The 27,550-nt window shown below is 40.7% G+C and overlaps 1 protein-coding gene across 4 annotated transcripts in view; it reads right to left on the minus strand.

Annotated features, from left to right (window-relative positions):
- Nucleotides 1–1,581: 1,581 nt before the first annotated feature.
- The window catches only part of TRPM3 (transient receptor potential cation channel subfamily M member 3), a 424,445-nt gene continuing 398,476 nt past the window's right edge, over nucleotides 1,582–27,550 (minus strand). For all 4 annotated transcript variants that reach the window (XM_075739535.1, XM_075739534.1, XM_075739538.1 and 1 more), the window contains 4 exons: nucleotides 19,835–19,985; nucleotides 19,077–19,276; nucleotides 17,751–17,883; nucleotides 1,582–7,079 (listed from right to left, as the gene is read on the minus strand). In XM_075739535.1, coding sequence (XP_075595650.1) covers nucleotides 5,630–7,079; nucleotides 17,751–17,883; nucleotides 19,077–19,276; nucleotides 19,835–19,985 — 1,934 coding nt within the window. In that variant the 3' untranslated portion in view covers nucleotides 1,582–5,629. The remainder of the gene's footprint in view (nucleotides 7,080–17,750; nucleotides 17,884–19,076; nucleotides 19,277–19,834; nucleotides 19,986–27,550) is intronic.

Raw genomic sequence — 27,550 nt, forward strand, 5'->3', positions numbered from 1 at the left:
ATGTATCTAAACACAGTCTAAAAGTGCATTGTGAATCCAGTACACCTTTGGAAAGGACCATTTTCCCTAGCGATATACATTTAGACAAATCATACTTGAAAAGCTTCATATTAGTAGGAATTTGTTTAAAATGACATTTTAATAATTTTTCTCCCTTTATAAATGATTGTTATACACTTACAAATGATAGCCCAAATAATAAACGATTAAATAGCTATTAGTATAGTATATTGCAAACACTGTTCCAGACAGCAGTAGCAGCATATAGACTCTCCTCATGTACAACAACTGCAGTGGTGGAAGGATATAACTTTAATACAATTTACTCTTATGCAGGCATAAAATTGTATTTCACAGCCAATTCCCACTTCTGTCCCTTCCCCCTCCCTACCAAATACTAAAATAAGCAAGAGTTATCACTTCCCCGCAGCAGAAACAGCAGCAATTTAATAATCAAACATTTTTTCCTAATAGCTTTTCGAAATAAGTACTGTGTGGGTCTATGAGAGATCTGAAAGCATACAGCAAAAATTAAAAGGTCAGAGACTGTTCCACGACTAGTCTGGCTCAATGGCTCAGTCATTAGACTTCCCACTTGATGATGATTTAGGATAATCTGTGCCATGACTCAAAGTAATATAGAGTTAGAAACGCAGAATAAATCCATCCTCTGACAAGAGTGAGAGTACTCCATTGAAGTCAGTGGATTTTCTGCAGATTTGCACCAGCATCGGTAAGACCATAAATCGTAGTCAATCTCGGAGAAGAGAAGCCTGTGTGGCCTGTAGCGTTCACCCTGTGGTTGGCTATAGAGCAGGATAACTCTCACTGGGGTGCAGAAACTCAGTCCCTCCACATTCAATACTACTGCTTTTATGCCAACGCGTGGCAAGGCCAGTGAATACCATCTCCAGGAATGAAGGGTTTCATTAGGTAAGCAGACGCCCCCAGCGCTTTACTTCTGCCTAGTTTGGGCTGTGCTGTTATTTGAGGTGGATGAGGGAAAATTCATGCTAGGAAGCTTTCCCATTTCTTTTGAAGAAGGTGATCTCTACCCGGTATCTTTTAACAGAAATGAAAATGTGGCCTTTGTTGAAACAATTGTGCATATTTGTGCAAAAATGCAAATAGACTATTATTTTAAAGCAGGGGAGAGACATCACAACTACTTAAGTATTCCTAGGGAAAGCCAGGATTGACCAGCTCACATTTTCCCTTCTGGTGATTATCAGATCCTCTTAAGTATATAACCTGAGCAACATAACAAGACATTTATGCTTGTTTTGAAAATTTGCACCATGAGTTTACACAGAATTTTGTTTCACTGGCTCACTCTATGCTAATACCTTCGATAACTTCTGCTCTCGGGACAGATACTTGTTTTCTCCGACTGCAGTCATTGGACTAAGGCTGTGTGCTGCGGCCAGCACTTTTTTTGAGCAGTTATTTGTGTAGTTGCATTTTCCATGCGCTGACAGTTTCTAAGAAACAAATCATTTTCTTCTCATACAAAAAATATACCTAACTAAGATATTTATCCCCTGACAAAAGGCTATCCATTCCACAAAAGGTACAAATCAGTTTGTTTTTTTTTTTACCAAAAAATCTATAAATGGAAAATGAAAAAAAAAAAAAAAAAGCAATCTATATCTGGAACCCAGAGGGATTTCCTTATGTGGATGAATGGATGTTTTGGTTTTTTATTATATTTTCAAATTATCCCCTCACTGCCATTTGTTAACTGGCACTTGTGCTAAGAACAATAATGTAGCACCTTATCTCTTCCAAAAAAAAGAGAGAGCCAAATGTCTGAGCACTGCTGTAGGTTTGCATTTTGTGTTGAATATTTCAATTTCATAAAATACAATTGTCATTTAAAAATAATAAAAAATTCACTTACTTTGCTAAAGATCAAACATAATGGAAATAATGTAAACATCCAAAAGCTTGAATTCGTTCCTAACTGGATTCATCTTTACAGGCAGGCAATAGCAAAATGTTAAGTCTCATAGTAGTCCAAAGAAACTCATGGAACAATGCATGCATTTCCATTGACACAAAAAAAGACTGGACTGTAAGGAAGAGAAACTACTTCAGTCATATCACACTGTTACTGTGAAAGAATAATGTACTATAATCCAATACCTAGGACAAGTGTATACCCCAACTGTAGAATAGCATCACTTAAACTGGAAACAACAGAATGGATTACTATAGGAAAATATTTATAAAACACTGTATACCGCTTCCTCAGTCGGCCAGCATATGTAAACAAACAGCTAAGTTCAGTTGAGTTTCAAAATATTATTAAAGTTCATTTATCTTATAATCTTTTGCATAACATGCCAGTTCATCTTTCACACTATCACAACTCACCTGTCACAGCCCACAGTGGCTCATTAAAGGTTTATACATCAGCTCATACAGACATTTAAGTGGAGCTATACAGAGGAAATGTGTGAAACACACCAAACTTACACACTGTGACCAGAAATGCATATTCCATATGTAAGCTAATAATTGGATAGTGGAACTTAATGCTCAATGCAACATGTGCTATTTTATTGAATGTTACAGATTTACAAACAAGTCCTTATAATGTGATATTAAAACTGTCCTGTAACGTTCACTAATATTACCACATGTCACAACTATACTGGTTTATATATGGGAGATATGTATATATGTGTGTATATATATCCATTTCATAAGCTATCCTTTGATACAGAATATGTCATATGGCACATGCTATAGCTACATGATGATGGATGATAAGACTTCTACTCTCAGTAAATGGTCATAATAATATTGGGAGTGGGAAATCTGGTCCCATTGCAAGGAATGGGCATTTTACCATCAAATTCAAAAAGGAGCAATTTGATGCAATGTGTAAAAAAAAAACAACAAGTGAAGATAAAATAATCTAACATCCATCATAATATATTCTATAGACACCACACTGTAGAATAAATGGGAAACATTCAGGAAAAGTAGTGTTCTGACATCTTGCAATCACGCTTTTAGCATCTGAATTTACATTTTATATATAATGGCAAATTTTAAGAGGTAAATAAAGTGTCCTGTTTCATTTTACCTGGAATGTGTTCTCCAGATCAATAAAGTGCTGTATCCTAAACATTTATACAGCTTTTGGGTTTGGCAAATTCCTTTACCCTGACAAACTAAGCAATGAAATCTACTTCAGAGGAGAGCCCTATGCCTTGAACTAACTGACTAAGCACTGCTGAGGAATTTCTAATGAATCTGAAGTTCCTCTAGAGTAGGCCAGTAATATGGTGAAGGTGGAAGAGCCCACAAACAGTTTTAGCAGACATTCGTAAAAGTAACAAAGAAAACAAAGTGAGAATATCCCCCTCTACTCACCAAGGATAGACAGATTTGGAGAAGCCTTAGGAAAAGGCTGCTAACAAAAGTTGGCACGTTTGAAGCAGATTGTTAAACACAAGTTCCTTTGCCCCTGGGCATTTTGCTATTGTTCAACAATCAGCCTGTCACAAGCATGCTTCATAATGCACAGAAAGGTTTCTGACCTTTCTCGGTGTTGCCATGTGACCGTAACGCTGCACATGGACTGCAAGGCAATTGCATAAACACGGTGTCATGGTAGAGTTTAGCTCATTGAAAGCCTGATCAAATAGAAGAAAGCAAGGAACACGTTGGCGCAGGAAGTATGAAACACATGCTGAAAGTCCCCATGCTGCATTTCTTTATTTCCTGAATTTTCCAACGTAGTGACTTGGTACTTAAATATTTTTACCTTCTTTGCCTCTTTTCTTGAGGTTGATGATTATTTTTATGTCTGGATTTGTTGCCTTTCAGACTTAGCTCTCTTAGGGTGCTCAGAGTCTCCTAGGTTGAGATCCTAGAGAGAAAATGTCAGCCTGCATTTTCAAAGCTGCCTTAGAGATTTGAAAGATAATTCCCATTTAAATAATGGGAAGTATGTACCCCACTCACATGTGTTCGGTTTTAATAACAAAAAGGAGCTGGTTCTACACAGATGTTGGTCATTGTAGAGATGTTTTAATTTTGAATAGCACTAGCTTCAACTCTTTATAAACTTAAAAGTTGTGCCTTCATAAAGGATGTGAATTTTTTATCCAGTTGCAGTTTATGCTTTTCCACCATTTTCCTATCTTCTGCATACCCTTCCACTTGTGACCACTATGATATCTTCTCATGAGAAGTTTGAAACTCTGGTTGACAGTGTGGACCCTTGCAATGTGGGTGGGGTCAGTGGAGTTACGAATGTCTTCAACCAAAACCCGTAACTGCACTACTGTTCAGATATTCTTTCTCCTACTAAAATGCATGTTGCGTGATATGCTGCTGAACGGTGGAAGCCTCGTTGCAACTGACGGCTTTTGCTGTTTACAGACACCTGCAGTTTCATTTTGGTTATTTAACTTACCTTAAAAGCATATATACTCTTTAGAGTTTTCTAGTCCTCTGCCAAGGACATTTTCCTGTATGCAACTTCAGTCCAATTGCAGTAATCTGGATTCAGACTGCTTGATAAATCTTGTATACTTTGAAATAGTCAAATATGGCCATGTCCTCATGGAAAAAAAAAAAAAAAAAGGTGTATATTTTTTAGGCAAGGGAATGATGTAAAAGATCGGCAGCTCAAATGGAACAGCAAGAAGAGCCTGGTAGTAGTCTGGTGGATACATCTCCTGAATTGGTATATGTAGTTAAACAGAGCAGTGAGTGCCTGACAGTATTACTGTGCTGTGCTCTGATCACCCTATTCTTACTGTTCCATCACATCCTTTGATTTAGTGAGACAACATATTGATGACAAATGTGGTAAAAAAATAAATATATACTATTCCGCTTAATTACATTCATCCTGAGCTTGCTCAGCTGTGCTAGAATCTAGAATGCCTGTTTTATACAGGAAATCACCTGATATTTTAACATAAATTCTTCCTCCATTAGAGTTGCAGTACAAAAGGCATTTCATTTCCCTTTCTGGTCTTGAAAATATAAACTTTTTGTGGCACTAGAAGTTGATACAAAAAAGAGGAAGGTGAACATTATTGTTGTTATTTTGTTTATCTTTCTTCATTTCCACAAGTGTGGGATGCAAGGGATTTGGGAGACTTTAGGTTTGTTTTCTGCCAGTTCCTATAGAAATAACAAATGCTTTTCATCAGTCATCACAATAGTGAAACAAATGAAAAAGAAGTCGTGATTGAAGTTTAGAATATCTAATTTGTACATCTCTTTTGGCCAGTTAATTCCTGCATCCTAAAAACTTAAATAATGATCAAAGATCTTAGGATGCCTTCTAATAAAAGGCAGATTTCTGAACCCACTCATTTATTTCTAGTGACTTCATAAAAGGGGCTTGTTATTCCTGTTGTTTACTGAAGTCTTTGTAAAGCTTTCATCCCTCCCTTTTTCCTTAAGTGCAAATGTCAACTGGGTCAAGATGCAGTAACTCAGTGGGCGATGCTGAGACTGACAATGTTCTCCCTTGACCGGTGGCTAATGCCAACTGGAGTTGACATGGGGTGATGTGAGGGTTTTTTTTTTTTTAATTCTAAGAAAAACGGACTGGAGACCAGATGACCGTTAGACTGCTGGTGAGCTTTGTCTAGGCCTAGCTGTGCTTGCTTTCAAAGCTGCGGAAGGCTCCCGTTCTTGACAGTCTCCTCATGGACAGGTTGTCCCCTCTGCTCTCTGGCCTCGAGGACTTACTCCTCTGGAAGGGGTTTCGCAGGCCTGTTGCGTTTCTCTGTCTGTCAAGTTTGTCGCTGATAGAGTAGCTTTTCCGTGTGTGGTGTGCATACAACATGTTGGACTCCTCTGCGGAGTAGCTGTTGGCTCGTTCTATCTTTGGAAGTGGGATGCTGTTGGCCAGAGTTCTTGTAGCATTGCTGTCTTGAGGAGATAAGGGGATCCCCTTCTTGTCTTTGGCTTCAATATCCTCATGATCAGAGCTCGGGTGACTTAGTTCAGCTTCTCTTTCCGGGTGGCAGCATCCCAAGTCCTCCACTTTGCCCCCAAGACTTCCAGGGAAACTGGCCCTCTCTGCGATGGCCTGGGGAGCGCTCACACACCTTGTGTCTATGCAGTCCGTAATACTTGTATACTCTGCTGTTTTCACTGGGACGCCAAGGCTGCTGAAGTAGCTTCGAGATGGAGAGAACATAAAACTGTGAGATTTCACAATTGGCGTTTCCTCCAGAATAAATGGGGTTGTAGCCAGGTAACGACTGCTTTTAGATCTCTCTAAAGTGTGATACAAGGGAGGGTCTGAATCCCAGGGGATTTGGCAATCTGTGATTTGTGAATAGTCTGAAGAAAATGCTCTTGTTTCTATTCCAGAGGTTTCCTCGTAATCAAGACTCCTGCCAGAAATATTTTCGCCAGGTGTACTGCTAATGTACGCACTGTTAGATAAAATAGAAGAGGCTATGTGAGCCTGCAGAGCTGCATCTCTGGTACCAAGAATATTTATGGAGCTGTCGAGAGGCTCTGTGTCAGAATGCATCTCATCCATGGCAGAAACATAGATGTCTATACAAGATGAAGGCCTTCTGGAGTCTGGGGCAATCGACAAAGTGCTGGTCGGGGCTAAGGGAACCTTTCCTTCTTTTGCTATTGAGTGGGAACTAATAGCCCTATGCAGACTTGGAGATCTTTCCTTAAAAATGCTTTCAAACTTTTCCAACCCACACTTATCCTTCATATCTGTTGCATAGAAAGAGTGGCTTCGCATGCGGGGTGTGATCGTAGGAGACGTTGGGGACATGGACTCCTCTCCTGTGGGATCTATGCTCTCTTGAAGCTTGTAAGTATTTCCTTCCTGACTATTGAAGCTACTCTGCCTCACAATGTAGGCTGCATCAGTACAGTCAGAAGAGGTCCTAGATCGTATCTTGGTTGTCTCACCTCTCTCTATGCCAGTCATTTTTTCTAAGGCTGTCACCATTCGTCCCATCATATCTTCCAGCTGGGCAAGCCTGATGTCAACAGTCTGCAGAGAGGCCTTCATGCAGTGCTCTCGCTCATTTACTTCTTCCAGTCGCATGGCCATGTTCTCTACCCTTAAAAAGGGAAGAATTAAACAGGTTAATTTCTATGAAACAGTGATGTTCAGCTAATAGGTCACAAAATCAAATGGGAACAAATAGGTCTTAAAATTCAAAGCCAACCTACACCACCTCATCTGTTTCAAAACCCTGCTAAAAGAGGTTCAGCAAACAAATACCACTCACTCAGGAAACCGCTCCAGTGGGTTAAACCAGGGATGTCTGCTGCGTAATGTAGAGGGGATATTGGGTGTGCCCTCTCCCAAGGACAGGGTTTATTACAGAAATGTTACTGTGATTTACTGCCTCTCCGCTGCCAAACCTTTTAATTAGCTTGTTATGAATGAATAACACTTGGAGCAGATGCCACATGACGTTGCAACATGACGTTGTCCCCAGTTGTGCCACAGGCAGGACCATTGCGTTAACTGCAGAACTCAATGAAGTAATGAAGGTGGGCTATATGCATAGAAGGTGGGTAACATCCCATTTTTCTTTCTGATGTTGCAGCAGATTTATACCAGCTAGTGCTATGTGGACCTAAGGAGATAGTTTCTTTGTTCTCTGATTAATTTTTAGCTCAGATACATAGAAAAAAAAAGTATCAGCTATTGTATTGGATGTAGGTAATATCAAGTAAAGTATGCATGAAAACTGCAGAGAGGAGAACACTGGTCAAACCAAAGACAGCCTACAATAGGGTACAAACACTAAGATAGTTCTATTACTGTGGTTGTACTTTGGGTAGTCTGTGTTAATAGTTTAGGGATCAAAATGATGAATTTTAAAGTTATTTATTAGCTACCTATCATAAATAAAAAGTTAGTTTAAGGTATTAACAGGTAATAATTAAATGTGTGATCCTAATTTAAACTTCTAAACTTGAAATTGCGTTTAGAACATACGAAATTTCTTTTTATAATTATTTTCTCTGGTTGTAGTTCCTAGTGTAGACCAGGGACTTCCCTTATCTGCCAAAGAAGTATTAAAAACAACACATTTATGTAGTTATCTTTGACTGATTTTTAAGGTTACAATTATGGTTTTCCCTATTCCTGTAGACACTTAAAAATGAACAGAGAAGCAACAAATACCAAATGGCAGAATTTCCACACTTTTCTCTTCACAAGTCTCTTGCTCTCTGCCTGTTAGTGCAATTCATACTCAAATGTTAATAGGCACCGTATGAGTCATAGACAGGATTTCTGATGAGATAAGTATCATAATTTACTACTGCTAGTTGAATTTCCAACAGGACAAATGACCTAGAACTAGCAACACCATAAACACTCTAACTTGCCCAGAAGAAAACAAGGTTTTAGCAATAAATAAGTATTGGGCAGCATTAATGCCTTGTTAATTAATGCACAGAACTTTAGCTGGTGAAACACTGAGGTCTGACTACCTTGTGGTGAAAAGCAACAGCAACCTGCCTGCACAAGAAAGGAGAGGGAGGACTGTGACACCACTCCCTACAGCAAGTCTCACATTCCTGTGAAATATGGGCTTTTTTTTTCTGTTGAAGATCATGAGTTTTGAAAGCACAGCAACTCAAACATGAAGCGGTAACTGTATTGCTGTCATCAGACTTCAATAGATGAATGCTCAAATAATCACTGCTAAGAAATCAACTATAGTAGTTTCAAACAATCTCATTCTACTCATTATCATTAAGGCACCAGTCTACCTCTAGTTCTACCAACTTCTCCAACAAAACAGATTAATGTTATTGCAAACACAGGGTATAATTCCATAGTGAGAGAACAGTTTATATGGGAAGCAGTTGAATTTTCCCTCTGAACTGCTATTTTATAAAAACAATTATACTTTTGAAATACTTGTCAGCTAATAATTGAGTGCATCGTCACACATTCAGATTCTGTAAGAACTGCTCCAAGATGAACAGATATAACATTACAATTTTAGGGCTGTCACACGTATGGAACAACTGAGAAACCTCCTGGATTTTACTTGAAAATTGTCAGATTACGATCAACAAAAAACATTCACCCCAGCAACAGTTACCCAAGAACTGGAATGAATTTATAACAATCTGTGAAGCTAACCAGATAGTCTTGTTGGTGGGGTTTTTGTTGGTAGTTTTTTGTTTGGTTTTGTTTTTGTTTGTGGTTTTTTTTGTTTTTCCTTGCTTTACACAAGTTAAATAATTTTTAATACAAATATAGACAGTTGAATTATTGCACTTGGTTACATATTTGTATCTGGAATATGAGTAGAACTGCGCATAGTGAGATAAGTTTTGCATCCTGCATTCATGTGAGGGCTATGCAATGTTACTGAACACAATTAATGCATTCCAAGAAGAATGTAGAGTCATACCTTGCTGGTACATGTTCATATATTTGTCCTGCCTTCCCTGAGCATGATCTATTAGCTACTGCCAGAGGCACAGAGTGTAAGACTGGTGGTATTGCTGGCCAAGACGAAGAGTGACTTTTGAGTTACATGGTCTGTTGGTTGCTATGGAAGTAATCACAGATGTGATTGCATTGGTATTAGAAGGAAATTTTTATAGAAAGTCAACAAGATAAGGAAACCAGGGGTAATCAGGGATGTGCATAGATAACTGAGAAGTACATAGATGTATTTAGACTGAATGGGCCCTGACTATTTAATTTTATTCACAAAAAGAAATCTTAAGTGATCGTGATCTCCTCCAATCCCAAAGCTATTAGCTGAATTTAGTTGCCTTTTGTTGTATGTATTGCATATGGCCACTCCTAGATTTTTTTAAGAAAATATTTATGCTTTTAATTAATGATACTCTCATATTAATTTGATGTTCAGTTCTGCAATCATTTGTCACACAGAACAGCACCATGATCTGGGAGTAATCCTACTAGAAACATGTTAAAGTCACATCAGCTAAACACTGTGGACATAAGAGGCTATGTTCTGGAGAAATGCAGTTATAATCTGGTCCTTAAAATGGTTTAATAAGTGAAATTTTCTATTTTCCTGTATTGTTGGATGATCTTGCATTCAGTGAATAGACAGCTAGAGCTGTATTGCCTTCAGGAACAGTTTTGAATTAAAACACTATTTCAAAATAAGAATGTCCAAGTTTTGCTTTGGATTTTTTCTTCCATGTGTATAGGAGATAGTATAAACCTTTTGGCAAATCTCACAATATCCATGCATGAAGCCTCCATTGCACCTGTGCTTCTGTGCTTTTCCTTACAGCAAGATTTATCCAATGTATAAGATGGTGCCAAGCCATCCTAACAGATGGGAATGAGAACAGAAAAAGAGGAGGCTACATGTAAAATGTGCACCAAGTGTGTTCTGCTGAAGCTCAAAAATTTCTAGTAGTGAAACAAACATGGACTACCTGAGGACAATATTCAGTAACCAGGAAAAAAATAAAAGGTCAGAACTGGGAACCTGGCAAAGATTTTGTATTACCTGTGGCAAGCTGTTTTAATTATGGTTTGGGAGATGATGGCTTTTGCTGGCATTCAATTTGGTTGTATTTATTTTTAACCATTGCAAATCTGTTCATCAATAATTTAATGGAAGTAATGATTTAATGGAAGTAAGGGACTCTTTTCAGAAGAAGACCTCTCAATGGAATGCTAGAATTAGGTTCACAAGTCCCTTTGTGGACCTATATCCATTTTCAAGGCATCAGTTATACTTCAGAATCCTTTTCAACTGCTGCAAAGACTGTAGCCACTGAAAGTCACTTACAGGGGTATCCACCCTGCTTGTTATAGGTGACTGCGGAATGGTTTTATTTAAATAAAACATACCGGTTCCCAAGCTTGTAACAGGCTGTTGGTACTTTGCTTGACATCTTTTAGTAAAGCATTGCTCAGGGAAGCGTCCAGCCAATTTTCCCAGGTGCGGTGGTTTCTGTAGGCTAAGGATGTCCTGTCTGCTTTCCCATCTGGAACCTAAGACCACTTAACCCTTTGTGACCACAGAGATGCCACCAGATTCACAGACCTTTCCTACTGTCACTCTGCATGTGTGGCCGGGTCTGGTAGGCTCTGTAGCAGCCCTTTTACCAAATCAAACCTATTTTTGTGCACTTCAGCCTGCCATCTCTGAAATCAAGATAATAAGTATGTCTTCATTCACATGGATGCTGTTAGTGTAATTGCACTGCAAACTATATAGTGTTAAGGTGCTGTAGTAATGGACACCATAGAGTATCAAAGATGACATAATAATATCTACTCCAACCAGCTTACCTGCTTTTCAAATACTGTTAGGATGTGACCCCGCTCCCTTTGGAATCTACAAGAGGTTTTGTATGGGGTTTGAAAGAGTTGAGACCTGTCGATATGGCAAAAATGCCTTCTGAAGAGATTATTTTAGTGGCTTCATGCCAGATCAAGAAAAGCAGTGCAGTCTTTTTTGATCATATTATGCATGCATCTCTGCTGGTCAAAATGTGCCACTGAAAGTTTCACAATGATTAGAAAGGAAGGCTTTCCAGGAAATTCTTCTGCTGATATTTCTGCTGCAATGAAGTGAATTTGTCCAACTTTGCTTTCCTCACAGGTCACCAGGAGATTCACCAAGATTTGCCTAACCTGATAAATGCAGGTAAGGGAAACACTTTACAGCTTTGTATTGCTTTGCATTTTTCCGCTTAGTCAATCACTTCCTTCGATGTGTGTCGCTAACCTGCAGCTACCCCCATGTGTCTGTGTGAGATCCTAGCTAGTGAGCTACTCCTCCAAATTACTTAGTACCTGAGGTCAGGGAAGGACAAACATCAATTGCCATTTCATGCTTTTAATTTCCGAGTGTGAAAAGATTGGGTAAAGGAGAGATTGTACATGGTGACACCAAATCTGGACACCTCTGTGGTGTTCTTTGTTACGAGAGAAGTTGATTGCTCAACCAAGACAGGACCCACGGGGTGCCAGGGTGGACTATTCCAGGGTGAAAGCATAAGCTGCAGCTTGTTGTAGGTGAGTCAGACAAGACGCTGTGGTCCTGACCCAGTACAGCCACTGACCGCTTAGCTGAAATCATTTATAAACAGGAATAAACAGGAATAAACAGGAAGAGCTAGAGATCTGTGTGCGGTTGCAGGGCCATGATCTCATTGCAGTTACAGAGACATGGTGGGATAGCTTGCATGACTGGAATGCTGTCATGGATGGCTACATACTTTTTTTGGAAAGACAGGCCAGCAAGGCCAGGTGGTGGAGTCACTCTTTATGTGAAAGAGCAACTGGAATGTATTGAGCTCCACCTAGGGGTGGATGAAGAATGGATTGAGAATTTAGGGGTAAGAATTAAGGGGCAGGCTAATATGGGTGACACTGTTGTGGGTGTTTACTAAAGGCCACCTGATCAGGAGGAGGAAGGCAATGAGGCCTTCTACAGACAGCTGGAAGAAGCCTCACGATCCCAGGCCCTGGTTGTGCTGGGAGACTTCAACCACCCTGATATTTGCTGGAAAGGCAAAACAGCCAGGCACGCACAGTTCAGGAGATTCCTGCAAAACACTGATGATAGCTTTTTGACACAGGTGGTGGAGGAGCCTATGAGGAGAGGGGTGCTGCTGGACCTTGCACCAACAAAAAAAAGAAGGATTGGTTGGGGATGTGAAGGTCAGGAGCAGCCTTGGCTGCAGTGACCATGAGATGGTGGAGTTCAGGATCCTGTGTGGAAGCAGCAGGGCAGTAAGTAGGATTACAACCCTGGACTTCAGGAGAACTAACTGTGGCCTCTTCAAAGACCTGCTTGGGAGAATCCCGTGGGTTAGGGCTCTGGAAGGTAGAGGAGTCCGAGAGCTGGTCAATATTCAAGCACCACTTCCTCCAAGCTCAAGATTGGTGCATCCTGAAGAGCAGGAAATCAAGCAAAGTAGGCAGGAGACCTGCATGGATGAGCAAGTAGCTCCTGGAAAAACTCAAAGGGAAGAAGGAAGTTTACAGAATGTGGAAAAAGGGACTGGTCACTTGGGAGGAATATAGGGATGTAGTCAGAGAATGTAGGGATGCAATGAGGAATACTAAGGCCCACTTGAAATTAAGTCTGGCAAGGAATGTCAAGGACAACAAGAAGGGCTTCTTCAAGTACATCAGCAGCAAAAGGAAGACCAGGGAAAATGTGGCCCCACTGCTGAATGAGGTGGGTGCCCTGATGATGGAGGATACAGAGAAGGTGGAGTTACTGAATGTCTTCTTTGTTTTGGTCTTTATTGCTAAGGCTGGCCCTCAGGAAACCCAGACCCTGGAGGTGGGAGAGAATGTCTGGAGAAAGGAAGACCTTCCCTTCGTCAAGGAGGATTGGGTTAGAGAACATATAGGCAAACTCAACATCCACAAATCCATGGGCCTTGATGGGATGCACCCATGAGTGCTCAGGGAGCTGGTAGATGTTATTGCTAGACCACTCTCAGTCATCTTTACAAGGTCATGGAGAACAGGAGAGGTGCCTGAGGACTGGAGGAAAGCCAATGTCAGTCTGGTCTTCAAAAAGGGCAAGAAGGAGGACCCAGAAAACTACAGGCCAGTCAGCCTCACCTCCATCCCTGGAGAGGGGATGGAACAGCTCATTCTGGGGGTCATCAATAAGGATGTGGAGGAAAAAAAAGGTTATCGTCGAGAGTGGTCAGCATGGATTCACCAAGCAGAAACCATGCTTGACCAATCTGATAGCCATCTATGATGGCATGACTGGCTGGGTGGATAAAGGGAGAGCGGTAGATGTTGTCTACCTTGACTTCAGTAATGCTTTTGACACTGTCTCTCATAACATCTTCACAGGCAAGCTTAGGAAGTGTGGGTTAGATGAGTAGACAGTGAGGTGGGTAGAGAACTGGCTGAATGGCAGAGCTCAGAGGGTTGTGATAAGTAGCGCAGAGTCTAGTTGGAGGCGTGTAGCTAGTGTTGTGCCCCAGAAGTCAGTACTGGGTCCAGTCTTCTTCAACATATTCATCAGTGACCTGGTCGAGGGGACAGAGTGTACGCTCAGCAGGTTTGCTGATGACACAAAACTGGGAGGAGTGGCCGGCACACCAGAAGGCTGCACTGCCATTCAGCGAGACCTGGACAGGCTAGAGAGTTGGGTGGAGAGGAACCATATGAAATTCAATAAGGGCAAGTGTAGGGTCCTGCACCTAGGAAGGAATAACTCCAGGCACCAGTACAGGTTAGGGGTTGACCTGCTGGGAAGCAGCACGGCAGAGAAGGACCTGGGAGTCCTGGTGGACAACAAGCTCACCATGAGCCAGCAGTGTGCCCTTGTGGCCAAGAAGGCCAATGGTATCCTGGGGTGCATTAAGAAGCATGTGGCCATCAGGTCAAGGGAGGTTATCCTCTCCCTCTACTCTGCCCTGGTGAGGCCACATCTGGAATATGGTGTCCAGTTCTGGGCTCCCCATGTCCATAAAGACAGGGAACTACTGGAAAGAGTCCAGCAGAGGGCTACAAAGATGATTAGGGGACTTGAGCATCTCTCTCCAGACTCTATTCTGTGGTGCCCAGTGACAGGACAAGGGGCAATGGGCACAAACTGGAATACAGCAAGTTCCATCTCAATATGAGGAAAAACTTTACTATGAGGGTGACCGAGCACTGGAAGAGGCTGCTCAGAGAGGTTGTGGAGTCTCCTTCTCTGGAGATATTCAAAACCTGCCTGGACATCATCCTGTGCAACCTGCCCTAGGTGATCCTGCTTTAGCAGGGGGATTGGACTAGATGATCTCCAGAGGTCCCTTCCAACCCCCACCACTCTGTGATTCTGTGATTTACACCCAGGTCAATCCAGCAAGAAACAGGATGTCTTATTCTTTGTTTTCCTGAGCTCCTAACCTGCCTCTGGGACCCACCTAGACTAAGCCTCAAAATAAGACTCTGTTCCCATCCACTGTTTCCCTTCCAGTGCTTGTCTCCTACTCCCTCTTCCAAGCGTACTGGGCTTTGCACCTACACTGTGCAGCTGTTCTTCCTCCAAGCAGGACCTGGGGCACTCTGATAAATCCACCTGTAAGTAGGAGCTGCTCAAGCCAAGAGGTGTCTTTATCACAGACGCGTGGAGGAGAGGGAAGGCAGTGACCAGTCCAGATCCAGGTGCAGGTATGTCACACAGGGCTTGTCCCAGCCCGTTCTTCTCCTTGAGCCTAATAGCATCCTCAGATTCCTGCAAACGGAAAGTCCTCAGGGGGAACAGAAGATTAAGCTGATATCTTATGGCTATAATGTAGGTATTGTGCTTGGTCTGCTACTGCAGGCTAAGGACAGGACATTGGAAGAGAAACTGTGTACTCTTACATCTTCCGTTTTCTTTGCTTTACATCTTGATAATTGTACAAAGATGTGTCTATTCACACATGACAAAGTGCAAATCTGGATTTTAAATATTTGAATGCGTCATGGGTTAGAAAAAAGAAGTTTGGTGTTTAGATTAAGAACATTTCAAGGGATATTTTCCTGGCCATAACTGCAGGCAAAATGACAGACCTGGGCATCCAGTTTTTAAAATGTGTGCTATTTTAGATACTTAGATAGCCCTGCTTCCTCAAACATCTTTAAAGTATTCCTCGGATCCTTGAAATATTTGCACTTGCACTTGTGGTAGAGCATTGCAGTTGGTTTGGCAGGGAGAGAAGAGAGCTATTATGAAATGACAACTGCATTCACCTGGGATTTCATTGCTGCAAGTCCTAGTAGTGTTCTTGGGTCTGTGAGTGGCCTCCGTACCCCATGGAGTTGCTCCCTCGCAGAGCTGGGGCATGCTGGTTTCCACATTACACTATTGACTAAGGTAAATGGATTTTTAAAGAACTGTTTCTCTGTGGGGCTCAGGTGCTTGTCTTCATTTAGGATTCATAATCATGAACTCTCTTCTGGAACGAGGTGCTTTAAGCCGTTCATGTAAAATAGAGATAAAGACTCTTTTCTTATAAAACAGAGCCAGCGCAGAGTGCAAAGGCAGACTTTCATGTATGTATTCATTTTCAAGGACTTAGAGTACTTGCCTAATGTGAGAGAGGTCTCAGATGGATTACTTCTTATTTACAGAGGTTTCAAACATACCTCTTCTTTCCTTGGCCACCAAAAGGAAGCTATACCTGAACAGAGATTTGAACCTGCATCTATGATTTTCAGGTTACTTCTCTGACCACTGGACTATCAAAATTCAAGAAAAAAAGATACTCAGTTGGACCAGAGATCAGTTTAGCCCACTATCTTACTTTAAAGCATATGTAAACCTTCCCCTCTTCTATTCTTCAGTTTCTAAATATTTTATGCTCACGAACTTCATGGGCCTAATATGATCTTTATGTATTTAGCAGTCCTTACTGGATTTCTCTTCCATAAGCCTGTCTAGTCTCCTTTTGAACCTGTGTAGACTTTTAGCTGACATCATCAGCTTCTTTTAGACCTCATCAGCTTTCAAGAATTTGCTCTGTTCCACTACTTACTGCATGAAAAATATCACCTATTTTTGTTTATTTTGAAGCTGGGCTCCTGCTAGATTAATCTGTTGCTCCCCTATATCTTGTACTGAGAGAGGCAGCAAACAATTGATTTCTACTCACCGTCTCCTTGCACTCATAATTATATAGATCTCTATCATTTCTTCACTCATTTGTCTTTTCCAGACTAAGTAGAGCTGGATTACTTGGTCATTCTTTACAAGGAAGCCATTCCATGCCTCACCATACTTCCCCTTTAATATCCTTTTCTAAAATATGTGTTTTAGGAGTGCTGTTTTCAGTAATGCAGATGATTAAAGGATATTATATCTGCTAATCCTGCTCTGGCATAGATTTATTTCAAAACCAAATTAAAAGCATATTTCCTTGCCTACAGAAAACATATTTTAGGCATCGCTGCATAAGGGGCAGTGTTAGAAGATTACGTATAAGGAGAAGAGTATTATATCTGTGTAATCTATTACAATGACAACTCACCTGACCTCTGTTACTCAAGTAAAAGTAGAGTATTCAGGGAATATTCAGTGGTTCATAAGTTTTATGAATATCTGACAGGATATTGCCCTAAAATATTTATTGGTAACAGTGCTATGAATCAGACAGCAAACTCTGTCCTCAAAATTTAACTCTGTCGCTCAGCTGCTGTGTGATGAAAGCATATAAGCACCACAGCAGATGAATAGATTTATGAATTTTTAGGACTGATGAATTTGAAGACTGACAACTTCAACTAAATTAATATATTACCGTTGTCCTCTGTGCATTTCATTGCTGTAGGGGAAATGTGTAGTTCCTTTTAAATTAATGGCAAGATCCCTGTTGCTCTCAATGAAACTAGCTAACCTAGCAAGGCCATCCTGAAACAAGGCTTGCCCTTTATCTGAATGGCTAGCAGGTCAATGCTAAAGCCCTAGTTTTCATTGAGGAACTCCCATTTACTCTCCCATTGGGTTCTGACCACTTGTGCCCTAAAGTTCTGCTTTAAGAACTGAAATGCAAAAATACTTTGTTTCTCACTATGGCAGTTGTGTTCTAGTACAACTGGTTAAAAGATTCCCATTTTCAAAACTTTAAGAAACAAAAAAAAAAAAAGAGAAAAGAAATTCATCACCTTTTATGACTCTAATTTTTAGTTAAGACATGTTAAAAAATACCTCAAATGTTTTCCTTTGCAAGAAAAAGAAAGGAAGGGTGAGAATGGCAGCAGAAACACATTTCCAGATCAACTTATGAGACAACAAACAAAAAAAGTGCACCTTTCTGAAGTGACGCGGATTCTTTCATCATTGGAGGAATTGAATCTGTCGTCCTTTTCTCTAAAATATTCTTCTATGCACTGCTCTTCAAAATCATGGACTTTTTTCAATTCATCCTCAGTTATGAAAAGTTCTGTGGAAACAATGGAAAAATGTGAATTTGGAAAAGATTAACATGTGAAATTAACTACATTCTTCTTATGGTGGAATTCATGGAATAAACTTTCAAAAGCAGGCTTCAAATGTATCTGGCGTTTTGGGATGAAAGCAGATAAATGCAGCTAATTACCAAATTAGTGGCTTCAATTATATATGTTTCTGGAGACAGAAACACTTAAGCAGGCAAATGCTGAGCAAACATGAATATGTTTTGATTGCATGAGATCTAAACACAGCTGCTGGTCATGTCCTGGAGAGATGGTGAGAGCCAAAGCCTACCTGTAACCTAGTACAAATGTAATCAAATTAGTAAATCACTAGGAAAGGAGTCTGAGAATACACAGGATCTATTTGACATGGCAAGAGCTGCTATCTGCAGGCAGCAGCAAGGGCTGTGGCAGACAGTGTGGTGTGAGTGGGAGGAGAGCAGTCTGGTTGCACTTGCATCTCCAGTGCCACCACATGGCACCAGCTCCCTCCTCATAGAGAAATGGGCTGTGGCATGGGGTAGTGTTGGGAAGAGATGCACATCCCTTAGCTCCCTGCCTCTGGCATATACATTGCGGGAGGTGGAGATCTTCTACTTTGAAGAACTAGATAGAGAAGAGGAGAGAAAGTGTTATCAAAATAATCTGACAGGTTTTCAATCATGCTTATGGGAGTTCGTATTAAAGCGTCTGGAGAAACTACTCCTCCAGTTTGAGTCAGTGTCAAGGAAGGAAAATGTGTCTACAAAATAATTACTTCTCACCATCTCTCAGCTTATCTAGGCAAAAAGTGTGTTGGGGGAAAGCATGTGCTGTTTGCTCAAAAAGTAGGAATGCTGTCTCTGCATTTTCAGAAATAAAACAGATCTGGAAGTGCAATGGACTGTAGGAAGAATTCCGGCAATTACAGACCTCTAGCAAACCCCTTTGCTTTGAAGGAACAAAAGGAGGACCAACCCCCAAAATCCCAGAAAAACATAGCCTCATTAACGCTCTTCGGAGAGCTAAGGGTTGGACAATGAAAGTAAAACTAACTGATTCAGGTAAGTTTTTTGCAGTTAAAAGTAGTTCTCTGCTGGAAAGGTTATCAAGGTGCCGGATTTAGCCTTCCGTCATGAAAAACACTAGATATTACCAAGGGCATTCGAAAGTCCCACTCTTTACATTGTCTAAGGCTTACTTAATCCATAGTCTCTCTCATCTGGGTCGCTTTCATGCTTCCGCCATCTGCAGCAGAGGTGCTGGAATATCATAGTCATGTGGCTGAAAATGATCAGCGGCGGAGGGAGAACAGGTCTTTCGTGAAATGTCATGATTAGCTGATATCTTTGAAACTTCCATACTTGGTTGGATATAGATTTGACTTCAAAAAACGTATTGCTAGAAGGCAAGAAGAGGAAAATAACATCAGATTGAAATGGTTTTGGGTACTTTTCCAAAGATGACATAACAGCACCTTAACTAGACACATTTCACTAATAGTGGCAAATGTTTCCATGTCGCAAAAAGAGGAAGAATAACAACAGAAATTATTAAGTTTGTGTTTCAGCAAAGCACAATGGCAATTAGCCATTTCAAAGTATCTTGCTACTGTGTACGTCTGCTGTGTTCAACCACTGAGTCTTACATCAACCCAATGAGACAGGAAAGTATTTTTATTCTTGTTTTCCATATCAGGAGTGAATGATGCCATTACTGAACTTTACATTTTTTGGCTTCTGTGCCCTGATTCCCATCAGGTGTCTGTCCTTGGAAATGAGACAATGTGAAGAACTTGGCATTTCCCTCATTCCCTGGAGACAAGCTACTGCCTCTTTCCCTCTCACCCTCACATCCTCTGAAAATGGCTGTTAGCCAAAGTCTTCAGCTTAGGAGCCGCCTCAGGCTGTGAATAATGCCCGTCGCCCCCAAGTCCATACTTTGCAATGTGTCACTCACTTGAAAACAGCAATAAGGAGGTTCACCAAAAGTATGTTTGCAACCAAGAGGTAACAGGCCATGATGGCAGGAACGATCCATGCTCCTGTCTTGCAGGGAGGTAGCTGGATTATTTTGCCATCTTCTCTGGTTTCATTTTGACCACAAGGAGCTGGGAACAAAAATGCAAAAAAAAAAAAAAAAAAGCAAAATAGGAGTGAATCTTATTTTTTCAGTGCTTTTTAGAGAAATATTTAAATATTTATAAAGGCCTGCCTGCCAAAGCAATATCTTCCAAATAACAGTGGCATTGATGCTCCCCCCCAAGAAGTTTGCACTTGCTATCACAGGTTTTACAAGCTGTAGTTCTTGTTATTGTGTGTTGTTTCCCATGAATATCAAGATATTTCCCTCAGAAATTGCAGGAGACATGTCTGGTGTGAGTAAGCTGCCTGGTTGCATACAGCTAAAATATCATTGTACTCTGGTAGTAATTAGTGGCTGTCCAAATAAAATGATCAAAATGTTTAATCCCAGCAAAAAGCTTACATATTATTTTTTTAATGGTGAGAGCTTGATCTTTTTGTTTGATGGAGAGGGATGTGATAAATCGCATAAGGAAAAAGAAGTACATTAAAGTAAATTAATGAGAAGACATTTATTGCTGTGCACTGCACCGCCTCAAGCCCCACTGGGACTTACTCATAATGACCCTCTTCTATTAATGACTTTTGACAGCATGCCTAGAAACAGTGGGTGAGATTATAAAGTCTTTACTGTACCAGGTAAACGGACATGTAGGCAGCAGAGCTGCCACCTGTTCCATCCCTGAATGCTTTGAAACGAAAATATTCTCAGTATTAATGTTGTAGAACTGAAGCAAGAGGAGAGAAAACATTGTGAAATAGTTTTCCTTGCTTGCTTTTTTCACATGGTTTCATGTGCTGTGGTGAGTGACCTGCATTTGCAAGTGTGGATTCAGTTTATGTCTTTCTAGCCTCAGTCCTAGTGTTCCTAAGTACCTCTGTAAGCAGTTCTTCAAGAAAATTATTGAAAAAGCAGCTTACATATACAAAGCATCTTAGTAAATTTTGCACAGCACTACAGCTAGCTTTCCCTCATCCCTATCAAAAAGAAGTTTAAATGAGGAATTTTCAAAGTGCTCAGCACTGGCTTATTTTCTGCTGATATCAATGTGAGTTTCCCACTGATTTCACAGACAATAAAGTTTGCCAATGCCATATGTTTTGTAAAATTCCACTCTATGTCAACAAATCCATGATTTCCAATACCAACTATTGCTTCTTCTCAAAAAGGTCTTCCTGAACTTGGTTCACAGAGCATGGGATTCAACTGTGGGTGTCGGTACTGGCAATCATATGATATTATGTGTGATTTAGGTATGTGGTTTTGGGCGCTACATATAGCTGTTTGGCTATTACATATAGAAATATTATAGCTGTATGGGACAGAAGAATACATGATACATCAGCTTCAAACAGGAACTCTCTCAAAATATTCAACTCATGGAAAAAAAAAATGGCAAAGCCAAATACAAGCAATACTACTACTACAAGCAGCTCTTTTGTGTCTGGACCCATCGTGCCACTAGTCCTTCCTACTTACAAAAATACACTTTATTACTGGAACTGGCTGAGAGTATGCAATTCTTTATTTCTCAGAAAGCATCACCTTGCAGATCATTTTAAGTTAGTGCTGATTTCATGCTTCCTGCACTGCTCCAAGCACTGGTTTCATTTAGACATTCAAAACGCCATCTGTGAGCTGCTGTGAGTGTGGGGCTATATGTGCTCAGACTTCACCCAGCAGAAACTGGGACATATAGTACCTCTTGGTATCAGCATTCAATGTGAGACTTACATTTCTGTCTGTGTGGAAATAACTTGCTAACATGTTGATTCAGATCTACAAAGTCCAACACAACACATTACCAAAACCCATCATAATTTCACCAGTAATGGAACAATCACTGTATCAGTTGAGGAAAACTGTTTTGTGTGTTGAAGGACAGAAGAAATAATGTCTTTTGTAGCAATGAGAGAAATTGGTGAAAAGCATTTTTTAAACCTTAGATCAATGAGATAAAAAACTCAGGTGAAAGTCTGGTTACAATTCTATTATGCCATTTTTTTTTAAACTAAAAAAAGAGAATTTAATCTAAAAAAAAAATCATCTTTGACAACTACAAAAAAGATTTCTTCAGCTTTATTTGCCTACAACAGAGTATTTAGAATACTGTTAATGCATTCCTATTGGTTTATGCCACACAGTGATGGCCAAATTAGACTTCCTACAAAGACAAGTTCCCAAAGTCTATTCTATACATGCATAAAATCATAGAATTGTTTTGGTTGGAAAAGACCTTTAAGACCATCAAGTCCAGCCATTAACCCAGCACTGCCTAGTCCACCACTAAACCATGTCCCTAAGCACCACATCTACATGTCTTTTAAATACCACCAGGGATGGTGACTCAACCTGTTCCAATGCTTGATAACCCTTTCGGTGAATAAATTTTTCCTAATATCCAACCTAAACTGCCCCCTGGCACAACTTGAGGCCATTTCCTCTTGTCCTATCACTTGTTGCTTGGGAGAAGAGACCAACACCCACCTGGCTACAACCTCCTTTCAGGTAGTTGTAGAGAGCGAGAAGGTCTCCCCTCAGCCTCCTCTTCTCCAGGCTAAACAACCCCAGTTCCCCCAGCCACTCCTCATAAGACTTGCGCTCTAGACCCTTCACCAGCTTCGTTGCCCTTCTCTGGACATGCTGCAGCACCTCAATGTCCTTTCTGCAGTGAGGGGCGCAAAACAACACAGGACTCAAGGTGCAGCCTCAGCAGTGCTGAGTACAGGGGGACGATCACTCCTCTTGTCCTGCGGCCACACTATTCCTGATACAAGCCAGGATGCTGTTGGCCTTCTTGGCCACCTGGGCACACTGCCGGCTCATGTTCAGCTGGCTGTCAGCCAGCACCCCCAGGTCCTTTTCCACCAGGCAGCTTTCTAGCCACTCTTCTCCAAGCCTGTAGCGTTGCATGGGTGTGTTGTGACCCAAGTGCAGAACCTGGCACTTGGCCTTGTTGAACCTCATACAATTGGCCTCAGCCCATTGATCCAGCCTGTCCAGACCCATCTGCAGAGCCTTTCTGCCCTCAAGCAGATCAACACTCCCACTCATCTTGGTGTCATCTGCAAATTTACTGAGGGTGCACTCGATCTGCTCATCTAGATCATTGATAAAGATATTAAAAGGAACTGGCCACAGTACTGAGCCCTGGGGAACATCACCTATGAACATCCACCAACTGAATGTAACTCCATTCACCACAACTCTTTGGGCCCGGCCATCCAGCCAGTTTTTTACCTAGCGAAGAATATGCCCATCCAAGCCATGAGTTGCCAGTTTCTCCAGTAGAGTGTTCAGCTTGTCCTGAAGATTTGCAAAAGTTTCTCTCTTTTACTCATTCTGCTGTGGGAACAGTTTTTTAAATAACAAGGGAATATTAATCTCATGCCTTACTTTATGGAAAACTAAGCCACCACTTAATCTTCACATCTTCAGTAGCATGAGAAAATGTATGATATGTGTCCAAAATGCAGAACTCTATGTTCCACTGCACATCACTGAACTTCTTACATCTTTAAACGACAACATTAATTTCAAAAGATTTTTCCCCACTGTTACATAAACTGTTTGTTTAAAATAATTACTCCCAGGAAACCAGAAACAGAAATTTCTCTCTCTGTGAAAAAAGGACAGAGGACTCTGGCAGGAGGCTAAAAGTAGCAATGATATTATTTTTAGATAATGAAGATACTTGTTTACATTTAAGAAATTAAAATTCTGTTTGTAGGGTTTGAGAAGACTTTGTTACGGTAACCCAGGACAGTTTGCCTCCCCCATCCAAGTATCTAAAGTCCCAAGTGCTCATCTCCTTGTTATGGTAAGCTGGGGTAGTTCGCTTCCCCCCATCTGCACAGACCCCTGCATGGGTGCCAATGATGTGAAGGACAGCTGCGGAACTCAGAATTTGGGTAACAGCACCGGCATTACATCAACAAGTTTGCTAATGAGCAAAACAGGGTATTGCATATGCACGGTATGTTAACCAGCACAAGTTTTACTATCCACCCCTGCGGTGCCTTCCCTTGAGCTTCACTCCTGAGCGGGGCTACACTGCACGGGGGACCCATTCGATGAGTGTTGGTGTCCTGGGGCTCCCACCATGGTAATGCTACACTTTCCACAAAGCCAAAACTTTCACTTGCTGAGTGCTGTGCCTCATCCCTGAGGGATCCGCACCTGCCTTTCTTGTGTAACATGGTTTGACCATTTTAATTATGTTGGGAGAAATGCAGTGATTTTTTGTAATATGTGCAGTAATATAGTGTGATAAGAAACTTTTTCAAAGCATGATTTTAATATGTTATGCTGGTTTTGGCTGGGATAAAGTTAATTTTCTTTCTACAAGGTGGTATAGTGCTGTGTTTTGGATTTAGTATGAGAATAACATTGATAACACATTGATGTTTAGTTGTTGCTAGGTAGTTGTATTGCTTACACTAAGTCAAAGACTTTTCAGCTTCCCACACCCTGCCAGGTGCACAAGAAGGTGGGAGAGCACAGCCAGGACAGCTGAGCCAGGCTGGCCAAGAGGACATTCCTTACCATAGAACATCATGCTCTGGGTATAAGTGGGGAAGCTAGCCAGGAGGCAAATTCGCTGTTCAGGAAAAACAGGCTGGGCATCAGGGTTTTTTTCCCCGCGAGTGGTGAGCAATTGCATTTGTGCACCATTTGTTTTTGTTTAATCATTTGTATAATAATTATCTTCCTTTGTTATGCTATTAATCATTATCTCAACACATGATTTTTTTTTCCATTCTCCTCCCCATCGCACTCTGCGGGGAGGGGACTGAGTGAGTGCCTGCATGGTGCTTTGTTGCCAGCTGAGGTTAAACCACAACATATGTATGAAAACATACTCATCTTTTAACATTAAAGCCTTGCTTTAACAAAAAATACATAGAATACTTAATTCTATTGAAATTTTTTGCTGAAGCAAATTCTGTTAGTATAACTATATGCCTATTTCAGGTAACTGAAAAACCCAATCAGTCTGATGCCTACAGACCAATGGATAAAGGCCGGACATTAGGTCCTGAACCTAGGCTTTAGATAATAATAAATGCCTGGAGTTTTAATTTCAATTACAGGCATTAACTTCACTCAGCTTTCAAATATTGCATCCTGACATCTGTGGATGTACGTATTTTTTGCATCTCTTGTTTCCTTTTTCACAGTCTCCTCCTATGCTTATTTTTCATTCTGGGCTCCCATCTACAGTTTCCTGTATGGGCCTTTCCTGCTACATACCTAACCCTTCCTCTTTCCTGGCCAGCAAATAGTTGCAAAGCAAACAGCAGTAACCCACACCTCTGTGCGTTTCAGATGATGTAAAGTGGCAGCAGAGCTCAGGAAGAATTTGTTTCCCTGCTGTAATTACTGTCATGACATGGGCACTGATAATTTTTACTGTGTAGTGGGTGGAGGGCTTGGGAAACAATATGTTTGCAAATTTCTGCATCATGACCCTTCCCCCAGCTGCACTCTTCCAAAGTAGTTCTGGGAAATAATGGAGAGAGGAAAGTGCATGATTGAACAGCTTTGTTACCGAATCACTTTTTGCCTTTGATGAAAGCTTCTCACATAAAAATGGATACCACTTTTACAATAGAAGTTGATTTGTTTGAAATCACAAGAAACTATGGAATAGGTTCATATGATCACAATTATAATGAATAGGGAAACCAGTAAGTGTATTAACTAACAAACCAACCCATCTTTTTTTTTTTTTTTTTTTTAATTCAAGCCTGCACATTTTAAATGCACTTTGATCACCCTGTTTATGAGTATATAGGCATCTTCCGATTTTGATCTGCACTGAACTCAAAGGATCTGAAAGCATTTTATAATTTTTTTAATGAAATGTCTAAGCAACTTTACCAGTTTGCCAGGCTGGTAAATATTGAAAAAAGGGTAAGTGAGCTGCCTAGGGCTGTCCACTTCTTCACTGACAGAGAAAACACTGAACCCTGGGAACTCTGAATCTCACACCATTGCTCTGTTCATCAGCAGAAACGTCCAGGGAATTCAACAGTGTCTCATTAGTTCAGGAAAGTTGCTTTAACTACAACATCATGATCTTACATGTTGCTTCTTGCCCTCAGCCACACTAAAAATGACTTTGAAACATCTTTCCAATCAGCTGGTATTTTAATCAAAATTTATAGTAAATCTCTGTATTGTTCTTGTTCTCTCTAGTGCTTTCTCCATCCTCCTCCCCACCGACATTAAAAATATTCAGCTAAATGGAACCCAAAATATAACCTCAGAGGAGTGCTAGGAAGGGAAATACTACTGCAATTCAGAGCAGAAAGACTTTCAAAATGATGTGTGGGCTGTGCACAAATTTCATCCTCTGCCTTTGTCTAACAATGCTAAAAATATTGCCTTCTGCAGAACTGCAATACACATAAAAAAAAAAAAAAAAGGCAACCAAAACCCAAAATCCAAACTGAAAAACCAACACAGGTATGATTTATTCTGTTTTGTGCAAAGCTGCTCTGTTTGTTCTGATTCCAGAGTGATCCATGCAAATGACAGCCCTTACAGGAAGCTCCTATGGAGACATGAAAAGTATAAAACCTCTAAGATTGTATATAATTTAGCATAAAATTTTCATTTATACTAAGAAACCTTTGAGAATTTTTAAAAAAAAATCTAATAGACAAAGAAATTTAAAGAATTTTAAAAATGTCTTTTCTAGTAATTATTTTTTCCTCTTAAGTTCATTGGATAGTGAAGACCTGTGTATAATTGTCTCTCATCTTCTGAAACAACTGCATTTGGGTTACTTGGCAGTCCTCCAATACAAGTGAAAGAGAAGGAGGACCCATCTTTTTCTCTTAAACTATGTAGGTTTTTCCATTAAGGGAGTAGGCACAAGGAACAAACACAACTCAGACTGATCTTCAGATTCCAGATGGCACTTGAAATGCTGTCAGCTGGAAAGAAAATCCAGATGCAAATCTGACATGTGAGACACCAGGCAAATCTGAAAAACAGCCCAAACCAAAAAACCCAAACCCGTGTTGGCTCAGTTGCTTTGCCTTCTGAATATAGGAAAATGTGTGGTCTGTTGCTTATTTTCTACAGGTGACTGCCATTTCTCATGTTGCAATTTATGTCATCTATCTATATTTTTTACCAAGTAAACTCACTCCCTGTATAATTCCTTCCTCTTCAGTATTTCTTATATACTTCTGTACCCACAGTCTTCTGGAGGGCCAGATAGCTTGGCAAGGTGAAAACAAAGTTCTTTGCATGTGACAACTGTGTTGTGCATTTTTTGGCTAAAATTGCCAGAATAAGTGAGGTGAACTGAGGGAGAGATTTTTACAGTGGTTTGTGGATTTCCTTCCAGACATGCATTCACTAAAGCAGCTAAGTGGCTGGCTGCTGCCCCGTGCATCCCCTCCGACAGCACAAGGCTCAAGTGGATTAAGAAACGCAGCCTGAAAGTGAGACAGTTGCATACACCATCACCAGTTCCCTGACACAGATTCCTCTTCCTCCCCCAGCAAACGTGGCTGTGATGAACTGTCAGCCTGAGAGGATCTACTTTGAGACTGGTTTTGCTCTTTTTATTGA

The sequence above is a fragment of the Balearica regulorum genome, chromosome Z (genome assembly GCF_011004875.1).
Source record: "Balearica regulorum gibbericeps isolate bBalReg1 chromosome Z, bBalReg1.pri, whole genome shotgun sequence".
NCBI classification, from domain to species: Eukaryota; Metazoa; Chordata; class Aves; order Gruiformes; family Gruidae; genus Balearica; species Balearica regulorum.